The 13,984-nt window shown below is 36.2% G+C and overlaps 2 protein-coding genes across 2 annotated transcripts in view; both read left to right on the forward strand.

The window, feature by feature from the left end:
- Positions 1 to 1,382: 1,382 nt before the first annotated feature.
- On the forward strand, positions 1,383 to 1,971 carry LOC131151487 (uncharacterized mitochondrial protein AtMg00810-like). The gene is made up of 2 exons (XM_058102727.1): positions 1,383 to 1,656; positions 1,874 to 1,971. The coding sequence occupies exons 1-2, from the start codon at positions 1,383 to 1,385 to the stop codon at positions 1,969 to 1,971; spliced, it is 372 nt and encodes a 123-aa protein (XP_057958710.1).
- Positions 1,972 to 2,479: 508 nt separating this feature from the next.
- Positions 2,480 to 13,984, forward strand: part of LOC131152151 (probable RNA-dependent RNA polymerase 1) — a 39,829-nt gene continuing 28,324 nt past the window's right edge. Inside the window, exons 1-2 of the mRNA XM_058103834.1 lie at positions 2,480 to 3,079; positions 4,355 to 5,006. Of these exons, the coding sequence (XP_057959817.1) occupies positions 4,491 to 5,006 (516 nt within the window). The 5' untranslated portion in view covers positions 2,480 to 3,079; positions 4,355 to 4,490. The remainder of the gene's footprint in view (positions 3,080 to 4,354; positions 5,007 to 13,984) is intronic.

Genomic DNA, 13,984 nt, shown 5'->3' on the forward strand with positions numbered 1-13,984 from the left:
TGAGTCTACCCTCTTCTACACTTACTCCTCTCCTTCCATATCTCTGCCAATGCCATTTCCACTTCCTCAACCTAAGCCTATCTTTCTCCCATCTAAACGAGTGCCCTCTTCTCTAGTGTTGTCTTCATCTTATGAGCCTCCAACCCTGCCCCCACTGGGTAGGACCATACCTCTCTTATTCCACAGGTTTACACTCGCCGACCGCGCCCTTTGGAGCCTCTGCCAGCATCTTCACCCACCTCAGGTATGTATTCTATAGTCCCTAATCCCCTTGCTCCCTCCTCACGGTATCCTTCTCGAATCTGTTGCGCTCCTAATAGACTTTCTTTAGCCTGTCCTACTGACTACCCTATCTCCTAGTATCTTTCATATTAGGATATTTCCTCGAGTTATTGAGCCTTTTTGGGATAGGTTGATGCTATTATCATACCTCGCTCAGTTCATGAGGCCTCTAGGACCCCAAATGAGTTGTAGCCATGCGTACTGAGATGGAAGCTCTACAGCAACAGCATAATTGAGATCTTGTTCCCCTTCCTTCAAGTGCACACATAGTGGGCTGTAATGGGTGTTCACCGTTAAGCACCTTGCAGATAATACTATTGACAAGTATAAAGCCCACTTGGTGACCAAGGGTTTTACGTAGATTCCAGGTCAGGATTTTCATGCGACATTTGCTCTTGTGGCAAAGCTTACTACTGTTCTCCTCCTGCTCTCTTTGGCGACTTCTTTCACTTGGCCTCTTTATCAGCTTAATGTCAACAACACCTTCTTGAATGGTGATCTTACTAATACTATTTACATGGATCCCCCTATTGGTTTTTTTGCTCAGGGGGGAGTATTTAGGAAAGGTGTGTAAATTGGGCAAGTCCTTATATGGGCTTAAGCAATCACCTCGTGCATGGTTTAGATGATTCAGTGATGTGGTTCTCTCTATGGGATTTATTCAGTACCAGTCAGACCACACTTGCTTTATTAGGCGTCTCTTCTATGATCCTCGCGCCTTTATCTTTGTCTATGTGGATGATATTATTGTTACAAGTAATGACTTGTTTGGAATTGCTCATATTAGAAAGGACTTGGGGGACACCTTTAACATCAAAGATCTAGGACCCCTCAAGTATTTCTTAGCCATTGAGATAGCACGCTCCTGCAAGGGCATTTCCCTCTCTTAGTGGAAATATGCCCTAAATCTCCTTATGGACACTAGTATGTTGGGATGTCAGCCTGCTTCTACGCCCCTAGATCCTAATATTTCCTTTTTTGTAGAGTTTGGTGATCTATTGATAGACCCTTCGATGTATCGAAGACTTGTTGGTCGCCTTATCTATTTGACCAACACTCGACCTGATTTGACCTATGTAGTGAGTATAGTAAGTCAGTTCATGCATTCTCCTCGGACTTCACATCTTGATGCCGTCTATCACATCTTACAGTATGTGAAGACCTCACCTGAATTGGGTTTATTATATTCATCTAGAATACAACCAGGTCTTTCCGTGTTTACTAATGGTGACTATATTGGGTCCAAGACTGACAGAAGGTCTATCTCAGGTATTTGTGCTTTCAAGGGTGATCACCTTCTTTCTTGGAAGAGTAAGAAGCTGGCGGTGGTTTCACATTCTTCTGCTGAAGTTGAGTACCGTGCTATGGCACAAGGTACCTGTGAGATCATGTGGCTACACTCTCTCATATTTGAGATTGGCTTTCCTGTGACAGACTTTTTTTTGTTGTTTTGTGACAACAAGTCTGCTATATCTCTCTTTTTTGATTCATTTCTACATGAGAGGACCAAGCATATTGAGGTGGATATTCACTTCATCAGGGAAAAAAGTCTGTTTTGGGATTATCTCTCCCCACTTTATCTCTTCCAAAGGTCAGGTTACTGATGTTTTCACCAAGTCTGTTGGCCCAAGTTTATTACAAACTACTCTCTCCAAGCTTCGACTTGTCAACGTCTTCGTTTCAGCTTAAGGGGGAGTCTTGAACATAGTGTATAGTTTTTAGTCCCACATCAGAATGTTAGGATAATCTCACTCTCTTGTATAACTATATATACATCTCAAAGTTGTAAATTAATTATACCAAGTGATATTCACTTTTTCTTGTATAGTTCTTTTTCTTTTACTTTCTTCTCAACCTCATACTACCTCTCAAATTTCAACACTAGTCTAACTATAATCAAAGGGGAGGAACCTTTCAAGAGAAGGCAAGATCAAAAGCTTGAATCATCCACATCAAGATTTCCATCTCCTTTGTTCAATTAAGCATCAAGGGTCCTTTGGAATATCAAATTTAGTTATTAGCCTTTTGTTTGTTTGTTCATTTTGGAATCCTCCGATGCCAACTCACTCGATCCAAAACTTACATAAATAATAATTTTTATTTTCTTGTAACCTATAATTACCTCGTAAATATTTCATCCAAAATTTTAAAATTGCCTTACAACACTATAAATAGAAGGCATATTGTTTATTTTAATAATTTTGACACATATCAAGAAAGATTTTCTTGCACCTTACTTTTCTAGCAAGCATTCCCTACATTGCTCTCATTGCCCACAACCGTCTCCTTCTCTTTGCTTCCCTTAAATTATTTCCCTTGTTTGCTTTTTTCTTTCTTATTTCTAATCATTTATGCAGCTTTTTTAACTTGTTCCAAGCACAGTTTGGACTCTATGCACGGAAAAAAAGTTTAAATAAAAATATATATTTTGCATAGACGATAATGTGTGGCATTTTAATGCCTCCTGAGTTAACGTTGGACTCCACGCACAGAAGACAGAAGCGTCTCTTCTTTACCCCGCGAAGATCCCATTAGACTTTCCATGAGAGAGAGAGAGAGAGAGAGAGAGAGGGAGACTGGCGTTGCAAGTGGACTTCAAAGAACATATTTCTTGGGGCTTAAGTAATTGCTCCGCATGGGGAATGTGGGTGTCCATTTAATAGTTCCAATTCACTGATTAAGTAATTTGATATTGGTTCTTAAGATTATACAGCAATCTGGGTGTCTATTCAATTCTTCCAAATAGTTCTTCTCTCTGCTTGAGCCATTCTCACAGAGCAGATGATCCCACCTTCAGGTCAGACTTTTTTTAAAAAAAAATTCATTTCTAGTTTTCTACTCCTTTCCTTTGTTCTGACGTTTTCTGGACTTCATTTCCTGTTTCCATGGAAGATAATTATAGTTTTAATTATTTTATGCATATTTCTTTAGCCCTTTCTGATCACAAATTCCATATCAAAAAGCTAACCATTGGATTAAAAATGTATAGTAGCTTGAGAGGATGCATCCTTTCTGTTAAACTTCAAAACTTTTCAACCTTAGAAAAAATAGTGATGTCTGATGTTTGTGTTCTTCGTTTTCTTTTCAACTGGATAGATACTACAGTGGAATGAAATTTGTGGGACTTAAGATTTAGTGCCTTAAATTTGTTTAATATTTTGGATGTTTAATGTGTTTATGTAAAAGGGTAAAATTAAAGATTTTTTCTGTAGGAAATTCAGAATTATCTCAATGTCTGTTACTGTGATGCAGTGCTCTCTTACCTTTGGGCAATATCCAACTCCCTTAAGGACATATGTTACTTTCCTTCTATTATATCATAACTAAAAAATGTATCTTTGATCTTGTTTATCAAAATTCCAATAACAATAAAATTCATTTTTCATGTTTCTTTTTTTTTTTTTTTTTTTTTTTTTTGCAGATTCAAATTAATAGTCGTTAAAGCATGTATTTGTACCTTTATTTCATTACATTCTGTATTACCAGCTAACCTGCAATCAACAGATTAAAAGTTTGATACACTACCAGTAGCTCTTGAGTGTAAGGTAAACTTACAGTGTCTGCAAACCTATCATACATGCTTCAGAATCCTTCACATTTAATGTGCTTGGGATAGGACCTCTTCCAAAATCATTTTCTGCGCTGCGTCTTTCATCAAGTTTCTTTCTTCATTTAATCTAGCAATAATTTTAATGGTTGATTCAGTATATTAAATTCATCAAGATGTTGCAATACTTACGTACACTGTTTCTGGAAATTGTGACCCTTCCCCTGTTTTATTTCTATTTTATTTCGTGCACTGTGCACACGACTAGAGGATATGAAAACTGAAGCTGAAGCTTCTGATGACCAGCTTTATTTGCAGTTTGTAACTTTGTATATGTGCATGTGCATTTGTATTTTTGTTTGTGTATATATGTTTGTACTTAGGTTTGGGTTTGGTTGACTGTAAATTAGTTTTATTTTCTTGTCCTTATGGAGGGACTTTTACACCTTGTTTATTGATTATTCCCCAAAATTTGTGCCTTTTTCTTTTCATTAATTATGTTTCGTTTACTTTTCCTCTTTGCAGTCCTCTGTGATTTGAGTGCTTGTCATTCCTACTATTTTTTCCCCAACTCAAAATGCAGTTCTGTGTGAAGTGAAGGGTTTGTTTCAATCCCTGGCACAGCACTCTCTGAGACTGCAATTTCATTTTGTTGTATGAAATGGAAAAAACAATAAGAGTTTTTGGATTTCCTTCTAATGAGTCTGCTGAAGTTGTTAAAGATTTTCTGGAAAGATATACTGGTGAGAACACCGTTTATGCCCTTGTGATTAAGCAACCCTTCAGTGGAGGACCAAGAGCAGTTACTGTGGTACAATTTACGACTTCTAGAAATGCTCAAACTGTAATCACCTTGGTCAAACAGTCCCTCTGTTATAAGGGTTTCTTTCTGAAGGACTGCAGACCAGAACATGATATTGTACAAAAACCAAGGACCAGAATTCTTAGCGTGAAACAAACAACTATTCGTTTTGGCTGCCAGATTTCACATGAGAAGTTTTATGTTCTCTGGAAAGCAGTGAATGTGGTTGCAGACTTTGAGTCTGATCCCATAAAATTGAACTTTTTTTTCTCTCATCACCATGCGGAATACAAGCTTGAGCTGTCCCGCAATAGCATTTGGCAGTTACAACTACGGCGCCCTGGCAGTGGAGGTACAAAATTTCTTCTGATTCAGGTTTGTTGCTGTTCTTTTCATCTTTTTCTTGATATACAGCTTGTGTTGGGGGCTGGGGGTATTTGTGTGCATGCATGCACCTTAGTTCAAAATTACTCACTATTCTTTCTGGTAATTGTTTCCTTCAACTTGCCCATAACATTGTATAGGAGGCACAGAAATTAGAAAATTTGTATCTTACAAGGGTTCAATGATTCTAATTCTATATCCTATTAGTTAAATTTAAATATTCCTGCGAATTTTTTGTATAGTATCAGTCATTATTTGCAGGTAATTGCTATTCCACTGCAATAGAGCATTTGACAATGCTTGACTCTTGAGAAAATGGTTAGATTTTTATATCCAAAGACATGTTTTTCTGGCTCATTTTTTGTATTGAGTACAACATAAAATGGGATTTGATGTTTTTTTTTTGGCATGCTTTAGCATATGCTATGTGCCACGGATGTGCAGAATTCCAAGGCCACAAGGAACTACCTTGCCTTGATCTGCCTAAAGTGTGACAGAAATTGGAGCCACACCCATGTGGCGACAAGACTATGCCAAGTCCTGTTCAGTCGTAATGATCCTCATCCATGAAACACTCTAATGCCCAACTCAATGGCCAAGTCTCACGACTTGAAAGCCCTTGTCCCAACTGAGGTCGTCACTAAGGAACCATGTTTGAATGGTAAGGGAGTTAAACTCGCATTCTACCAACACTGAGGACAACTCTCATCCCCACAACGTAATCCAAATGTTAGAGTATCTATCACTTACCACCCACTAGCCGAAGCTAAGGGAAGTGACACCATACTCTACTTGAGTAAGACATCCAAAGGATCAACATCCCTCGATAGTCCAATTTAGGTCTAAGATGAAACTGCCCAAGAGTATAGCCAAGGGCAAATGTTGCAACCTCCAGATCAAGAGTGACACACAACTTCAATCTCAAAAAAGTTGTCCATAGGGCTCCCGATCCTACAAGGAAGCTTAGGACACCCCTTGAGGATGTCAAGAGCCAGCCCCTAAGCTTTTCTCTGGCTACTCACTTAGTATCCAATAGTAGGCTGCTCACCCGGTGTTCCCCAAAAAGTAATCTCTTCGAAGCATTCTCGTTTATGTATGAGTAACCAAACATGGTCTAATGATCATATATCTTAGCTCGAGAAAGCCACCAAGGCAATTGACGGGATCGACCACAACTTTAGTGACATTCAAAATATGTCCTATGGTATCTCTCTATTCAAGTCCAAGCTAACCAGAATTCATTCCATAACCCATCAAATGAGAACACCATAATCATCCAAAGTTGCTCGACAACATGTGTCACGGGTTATGTGAATGTAAGACCGTGACACAATGCATAATTTGAGGCAGGGGAAGTCCTGCCTTTTTGTAGCACATTTATGTACACACAAAAGAAACCTGTGTGCGCTATTGTAACCTATTTTGGTGTCAGAATCTTAGAAACTAACACATGTTGAGGATTCAGCCCACAAAAAGGTAGTATAAAGATGATCTGAGATCTGAATTACAACTTTACAAGTGATGATTTGTGTGAAATATGAAGAAAGTAGGTAGTTCTTTTTACATTATCGTGGAAGTTAATTTATTACTTAGTTGTATAGCACAGTTTTCTTAAACATGGGTGTTCATAAGTAAAGGAGAAGAAAGAAAAATGTTTATTGAGAAAAGCTATCTTCCTTGCGGAAGCAAAGACCTTTGAAGCTATCTTCATTGTGGAAGCAACAGGACATCAGTTAGAGACATTTAAAGACATATCTGTGTGTTTATGCATGTGTGTGTGTGAATGTAAGCATGTATTTATGTATGTATGTATACAGAAGTATATAATCTTGGTGGCAGGCTCGGCAGTAAGGTCATGAGTGTATATGAAAATTCTTCTTACTCCTATAATAGATCTTTTCCTGTCTATTTAGAGCTTAAGAAGTTTGTGTTTAATTTGTTTGAAAAGGTTAGGGCTCTTGCAATGAAAAGAATGGTCAACGTGGCGTAATCAGTCTATGTTTATTATGCAATTTCTTTTTTTATGTTCATATATAGCTCTGTATAGCTCAAATTAATATTGTAGAAATAAAGTAAAGACTAAGTGTGACTTGTGGTCAATTGTTCATGGAAAAGGGAAGATTTGAATGCTTTCTGAGGATTTCTTAAGCATAGATGAGTTTTTATCAAAGGAATTGTGATGAAGCCAGTTATTTAAAAAAGAAATAGAACGTTGTCATTCATAACTTTCAATAAACTAGCTTGTTTATCATTTCGAATTAAGTTGAAGTTCAGGGTTTGATATGTGAATCCTACTGATGTTGGGCTTTTGTGGAGCCTAGTTGTGTCTTAATTTGGATGACGACCCGACCTCTGTTTAATTAGAGATTTCTATCCTAAGGCTTAGTCCATGGAGCGAAGGCTTGGGCCCTGTACTTGTGGGGGTCCGGGGGCAACGCCCCCGGGGAAAATTTCTGGAGCCCATTCGGAACGGAACCCTAGGCGCAACATATAAAAAGGATGCTTTCGGGTGATTAGGGTTTGTGTGGTTGTATCCGCGAGAGAGAGCGAGAGCGAGAGAATTGTATCGCCGTACTCTCTGTGCTTTCTTCCTGATAATATTGAAATCCCTGCAACTCCGTGGACGTAGGCAAAATTGCCGAACCACGTAAATATTGTCTTGTGCGTGTGATTGAATTTTTCTTTGGCGTTATTCTTTCTCTATTTGTTTCTCACAGGTTTCGGGAATTTGTTCATATATTCCTAACAACTGAGTGCTTCCAATTCTCTTTTACTAAAATGACATCGAGATTGTACTGGATGATCCTCCTACATTCCACTATTCTGGGGGAAAAATAATCAGTAGTTCCACTTGAAGTGGCTTCATATAAGTCTTACATTATTTATGGAATGTATCTTGTGGAAAATCCTCCCTCATTTCCTACACTCACATGATTTTCTTGTCCTGTAGAAAATTCTTCCTTGTGCCTTTTCCATGGGAAATGTTTGAGGAATTTTTCTCGTGCTTATTCTTTTTATGGATAATTCATACTCAAATCCCAAATATATTAAAACTCAATAAAATTGATAAGGTTGGTTCAATCCTGTTTTGGAGGTTGAGAAGTCACTCACAACCTTTTTCCTAGTGAAATAATTGACAAGTTTATGCATATATGAGTGCATTGTAAGAGCCTGCATGATTATGATATGCAGGCATACAGTGGATACCTTTTCCCTGGTAAGATGCCAAGATACATATTTAGCCTACAATCAACATTTAAATCTAATATATACATAGAAGTGAAAAATTCCTTGCTGTGCATTGAAGAAAGGTGGGATGTAATCTGCATCCACAAGGGGTTTTCCTGATCCATGGCTCGGAGCTACGTAAAAGTTATTTTGTTGGCAAGGTTGGGTTTATTTGACTCTCAGTACATACCTGTGCATTGAAGATAAATTGAGAAGAAAATTAATGTTTTTGTGAGATAAATGTTTTATGAAACAAAGATTGACTTCGGTATTTTTAGGAAATAATTTTATTGTGCTTTATGAAACAAAGACTGATTTTATTGTCTTGAAGCTAAAAAATTAGAAAGATTTGTTGACATGAATCTCATATATACATATTTCTTAGAAATATTCATTAACAAAATTATTGATTAGTCTTCTTAACTGATATAATATTAAGTTATAATTTAGAAGGTCCAACCATAGGCTGGCTAGTTTTCTTACTCAGCAATGTTGGAGGATCACTTGTCTTGATAGGTTGAAGGAGTAAGCATTGTAACCAGTCCCAGAAAATGTTGTTTAGTGTTTAAGTTGGAGGATTTTACTGAAGAAGTTAAATGTATACAATTTTGAAAATGTCCAGAATCCAAAGCTTTCATGAGTAGGAGATGGAACTAGTATCCTTTCAGAAAGTTGAAGGTGTCAAGCAGTGAAAGTTGAAGAAGAAGAAGAAGAATGAAAATCTTTACTTCTTCAGTTAAAATGGGCGAGTATTCATTTGCTGTATTATTGGCAGCAAATTTGGTTAGAAGTTATGATAAGAAAAGCTAGTAATTTGGTTGGGTTGAAAGAAAAAATTCTGAAATGAAAATCTTTACTTCTTCGGTTAAAAGGGGTGGGTGGAACATGAAGGCTCTACAATATCATTAAATTCCATTCAAATATAAATATACAGTTTACACACACAAATGGCTGAGACTAATGGGTTAATGAATGAATAGGAGAGCCAAATTCTTGGAAAACTTGTAGATTTTTTACAGTTTACTTGTGAAAGGTTTCCGCTGACCTGCAAAACAAAAATCCAACCCCCAAATAGATGGAATAACAGGGGAGAAAAGGCTTTCTGATGATTTGGAAGTCTAGTTTTATAGAGATTTTGGATTGTTGTGATAGATCATTTGCAAGAGGACAAAATGACTGCAGCTTTAAATGAATTTTATGTCAATATATAGGGCCAATAGGATGACGTTGTATGTCGAAGAAAAAAATTAGTTCACAACGACTATGGTAGAGTTATATAACTACGCAGTTTTTAGGACAACATTAGTGATATTCTTATCTTTTAGATCCCAAAAATGGAAAGTTCGATATTCATTCCAATAAATCCAATGAAAATGCCCATAAAATTATTGCAAAATATTTACAGCAACAGTGCTACTCTTGTCTTTTGGATCCCTAAATGGGGAGGCTAGTCGGATATAACATACTTTCATTCTGATAAATCCAATGAGAATATAAATTTATTACAAAATTTTTAGCTTGAAGACTGGTGTTTCATAGTGGTTGAGGTTGTCTTCTAACCAGAAGTGATTTCCAGCCTAGTGCTGATTCTAGATATGGCTTGCATCTTAAAAGAATATCCAAAATCATGACAAGGTAATGCAGGATAGCTGAGAGAGGGAAGAGGTGATAAAAAAAAAGAATGAGAAAGGGAACAAGAGATGAAGAAGAAGAAGAGGAGGGGAGAGGATGAGGAGGAAGGAGGAAGAAGGAGAAAGGTGAGAAATACTCAAGAGGGAAAATTCAGATTGGTTTCAAATTCTCAACCACTTGAACAACATGCAATTACCCAATATTTACACGTTTTACAGTTAACTAGAACTCATATTTACAATTTACAAAGTAATTAAAGCATTGATAGAGTTTTATAGTAACACATGAATACTAGTTTCCTAAGCCCTGTCATACTCCTCCGACTGATTAAAGGAACTAGAGCCTAAAGGGTTGACTGTAAATACCAGTCTAACAGCTATTGAACACTCGTACAGACACCATTATCAAGAAGCCATGTAGCTTTTGAAGCGGATGGGCTCTCTGCTGAACCAAATATTGTCGAAACCCACCCTAAGGAGAACCGACATTCTCATTATCTAAAATGGCCTCAACTGTATCTTGTGGCTGAGAAATATGGTTGAGGCATTCCAGAACCTACATGAGGCATGATCCTATCATTTGCATTAAGCAATGCACATCATTTGAAAGTTTACAATCCATATTACTTATGGTAAGTTTAAGCCTAACCGCACATACAACTAATGGATGTGAACAAAAAGACCCTACAATCTTAGAGATATGGGCATTTGGTGGTAAAGGAACAAGGGCAATGGGTGCATGGGTTTTTGTAGCTAAATACACACTTAAAAGGACTCTGTGGACTTATACTCAGGGTACACAGTAAGTCCAAATTGCTTTGTTTTTTTCTCCCAAGATATATCTAAATAAGTTAGCCAAACTATGACAACCTCAGTTCTACCATTAGTTAGTGGATGACAAGCAGAATAAAACATCAAATTAGTGTCACATTTTCAAAGCATCTTCCAAAAAATAACTAACTTGATGTTCCTATCAAACGCTATGGAACCAGCAAGCTATGCAATTTAACAGTCTCCTTAAAAAACAACTTAGCTACATGTGATGCATCTGAAGTCTTATTACACGGGATTTGATGTGCCATTTTGGAGAACTGATCAACTACAACAAAGACAGAAGTGTGTACTCTGGCAGTTTAGGGAGTCCAAGAATGAAATCTATACTCAAGTCTCTCCATGGGTGGAGCCATGTTGTGTCCAGTGTCGGCAATTGCCCCCATTGGGTTTTAGAGAAATTCAATGGGTACGTAGGGAAAGTTCATACTTGTTATTAAATGCCCTGCCTCGTTGAAAAGTGGGATCAAACACAAGTATTATAAAATTAGAGTATAGTTTAAGATTTTAACAAAATTTATAAGTGAAAAGAGGGATCAAAGTCTTATTTAACTCCCAGACCCGTTTGATATCTCACGCAAAAGCCTCCAATATTAATTTCTTCTATATTTACTGCATATGTGTAAGGTATTTTCTCACTTCAGTGTAAGTATACTTTATTTCTTAAAATATGTTTACATAAAAATTGGTTGAACAATAAAGCCAAGGACAATGTAGGAATGTATTAGGCGTCTCATAGCTACGAATAACTAATAAATAAATATATCATAAAGGCAACTACCTATAACTCTTTTTGTTGTGTTAATTTTTTAACAAATATTTTTATAAAAAATTTAAATTTAGTAAAGCAATCTACTCTTACTTTCATCATATTTTACCAAAAATTACAATAATTCATAGTGCATCAGAGACAAAACAAAGGAGAGAAAATAAAAATAAAAGTGACCAATTAAACTTATAAAAAAATTAAATAAAAATATCAGACATGTATATTGTGTGCCTAATAGTTGGAAAACAATATAGTGTGGCATGAAAAGCAGTAGATTTGTCATCCTCTAGTTATCGATTCCTAATTGTTTTAAAATTTTTGTACTAAAAAATTTCAAAATGTATCTACTTGTTTTGGAATTTTTATAATGGTTGTTTAATATGTATCTATTGATTTTAGTTACTCAAATATTATCGTTAAAATGATACTAAATGAAAGTAATGGTGCAGTCCCAAGAGGGGGGTGAATTGGGTATTTTAAAATCTTATCGTGCGGAAGCGTGATTTTATTTTAAAACTTATTTATTACGTCCCCTAACTATTTCAAGCACAAATGAAAAACCAAACAGCGAACGGCTATACCAATCAGCAATCTTAAATATATAATCAACTCATTAGGTATATTATGTTTTTCAACAAATCAATATTGATAACAAGTTATTTAACCATACAAATATCAATCTTGAATTTGAACAATTGACTAATCAATATTAATCATTATTAGATTATCTCAGCCGATTAACTCAATTATGAATTTACAATTTCAGTAGCGTTTGATTTACAATGGAAATTTAAATTATTCAAGATATCCACAAATTAACCTCAGCATTCATACAATTCCCAAATCAATTTTAATTCATTCACAAGAGATAATAATCATTTTATAAGTGCAGGAAAGTAAAGAGATTAAGGGAAAAAAGAACACCAAGATTTTTTACAAGGTTCAGTGGCTTGCCTACGTCCTTGCCTCAAGCAACCCGCTGTGAGGATTTCCTTTACTCTCTCCGTTCAATAGGTGTAGTTCCCTCTCTCTTTTTAGTAGGTAGAGAAACCTCGCAAGCAAGAACACCCTCTTGCTTGTATTCTATCCCCGAATCGAAAGTTCAAAAGCAATACAGAAGCAGATTTTTGTACAACTAGAAAACTCTGTAAGAAGAGAGGATTTGTACAATATAAAACACAAATATACTCTCAATAATAAGATGTAATGAAGCTCGAGAGAAATCTAAGTTTTCTGGACTGAGAAATACGAAAACAAAGATCAAAAACTAGAGTTTGATTTTCAGTAGTGAAGAACAACGCACAGCAGCTATGAAGGTTGAAATTGATGAATAATATGTACGATTGGATGCCCTAATGTGATTAGGGTTACCCTTAAATAGGTGGGTTTTGAAATCTGACCATTTGGTTTGGAAATAATATATTCTCAAAATAGAAAGAAATCGCGCTGTTTTTAACTTAACTGCGAAACTTCAGTCGCCCGAACTTACAAAAAAATTTGAATTTCAAACAGGCAGTAGCCTTTCAGTCGCCTGAGCCTTGACTTTGGTCGCCTAAACATGTTCAGTCTCCTGAACATTTTGTTCGGTCGCCCGAACCAACACTGTCTTGGCTTTTAACACATGCAGTACCACTTTGGTCAACCGGACCAAGTGTCCGGTTGCCCGAACTCACTGTTGCCAGAACAGTTTATTCAGATTCTTATGAAATTCAATGTTCTTTACTTCAAAACTCTTTTGTATTCCTTTTAAAACAATATTTTAACTTCGAAAAAGTATTTTCTAAGTTTTTGAAATAGGTCTCTAAGTCCAATTTTACCCTATGAGCTTCATACACAATCTTAACATTGAGAAGTACTTACATGAGACTTCTAATACAATACACATCAAATAAAAATTAAGTCCACATGTATTGAAGCTTTAACTTCATCCAAACTTTAGCCAAACTTCATTTACCTTGTTTTCTTCATGGCTTTTTAAGCTTTAAATAAGATCCATTGTGCTATCATTTTGCTTGTGAGATATAAACCTAAAACTTCACTTCAACGCACAATTAGATGCCTTTGTGAAGGAAGAAACAATTGAAATATTTTCTTCATTAATTTTGTTCATATGTACATCCCAATATATAATACAATTACCTATTCTACACAAGGAAACAATTTCCTACTGAATAATATCAAATCCCCCATAATTACTCACTTCCCTAATTTGTATATTATTTACAAAGATACTTGGGATTGATATTTTAACACTCCCCCTCAAGTTGGATCATAAATATTAATCATCTCCAACTTGTTAATAAAATCATCAAAGCTCTGTCGTCCCAACCCTTTAGTGAGAATATCTGCAGTTTGTTCCTTGGTTGGTACATAAGTCATACATATAATTCCTTATTCAATTTTTTCTTTGATGAAGTGCCTGTCTACTTAGTCCTGTCATGTTGAACTGAATTAAGAGAGATGCTGATAGCTGCCTTATTGTCGCTGTAGAGTTTGATAGGAAAGTTCAC

Source organism: Malania oleifera, chromosome 3 (genome assembly GCF_029873635.1).
Source record: "Malania oleifera isolate guangnan ecotype guangnan chromosome 3, ASM2987363v1, whole genome shotgun sequence".
Taxonomy (NCBI): Eukaryota; Viridiplantae; Streptophyta; class Magnoliopsida; order Santalales; family Ximeniaceae; genus Malania; species Malania oleifera.

Bases quoted from the DNA above. Each gene is read 5' to 3' on its own strand.
- LOC131151487 (XM_058102727.1), top strand. From the start codon at position 1,383: ATGCATTCTCCTCGGACTTCACATCTTGATGCCGTCTATCACATCTTA. The intron at 1,657-1,873 runs GTACCTGTGAGA...TCTCTTCCAAAG, and splicing joins GTACCGTGCTATGGCACAAG to GTCAGGTTACTGATGTTTTC.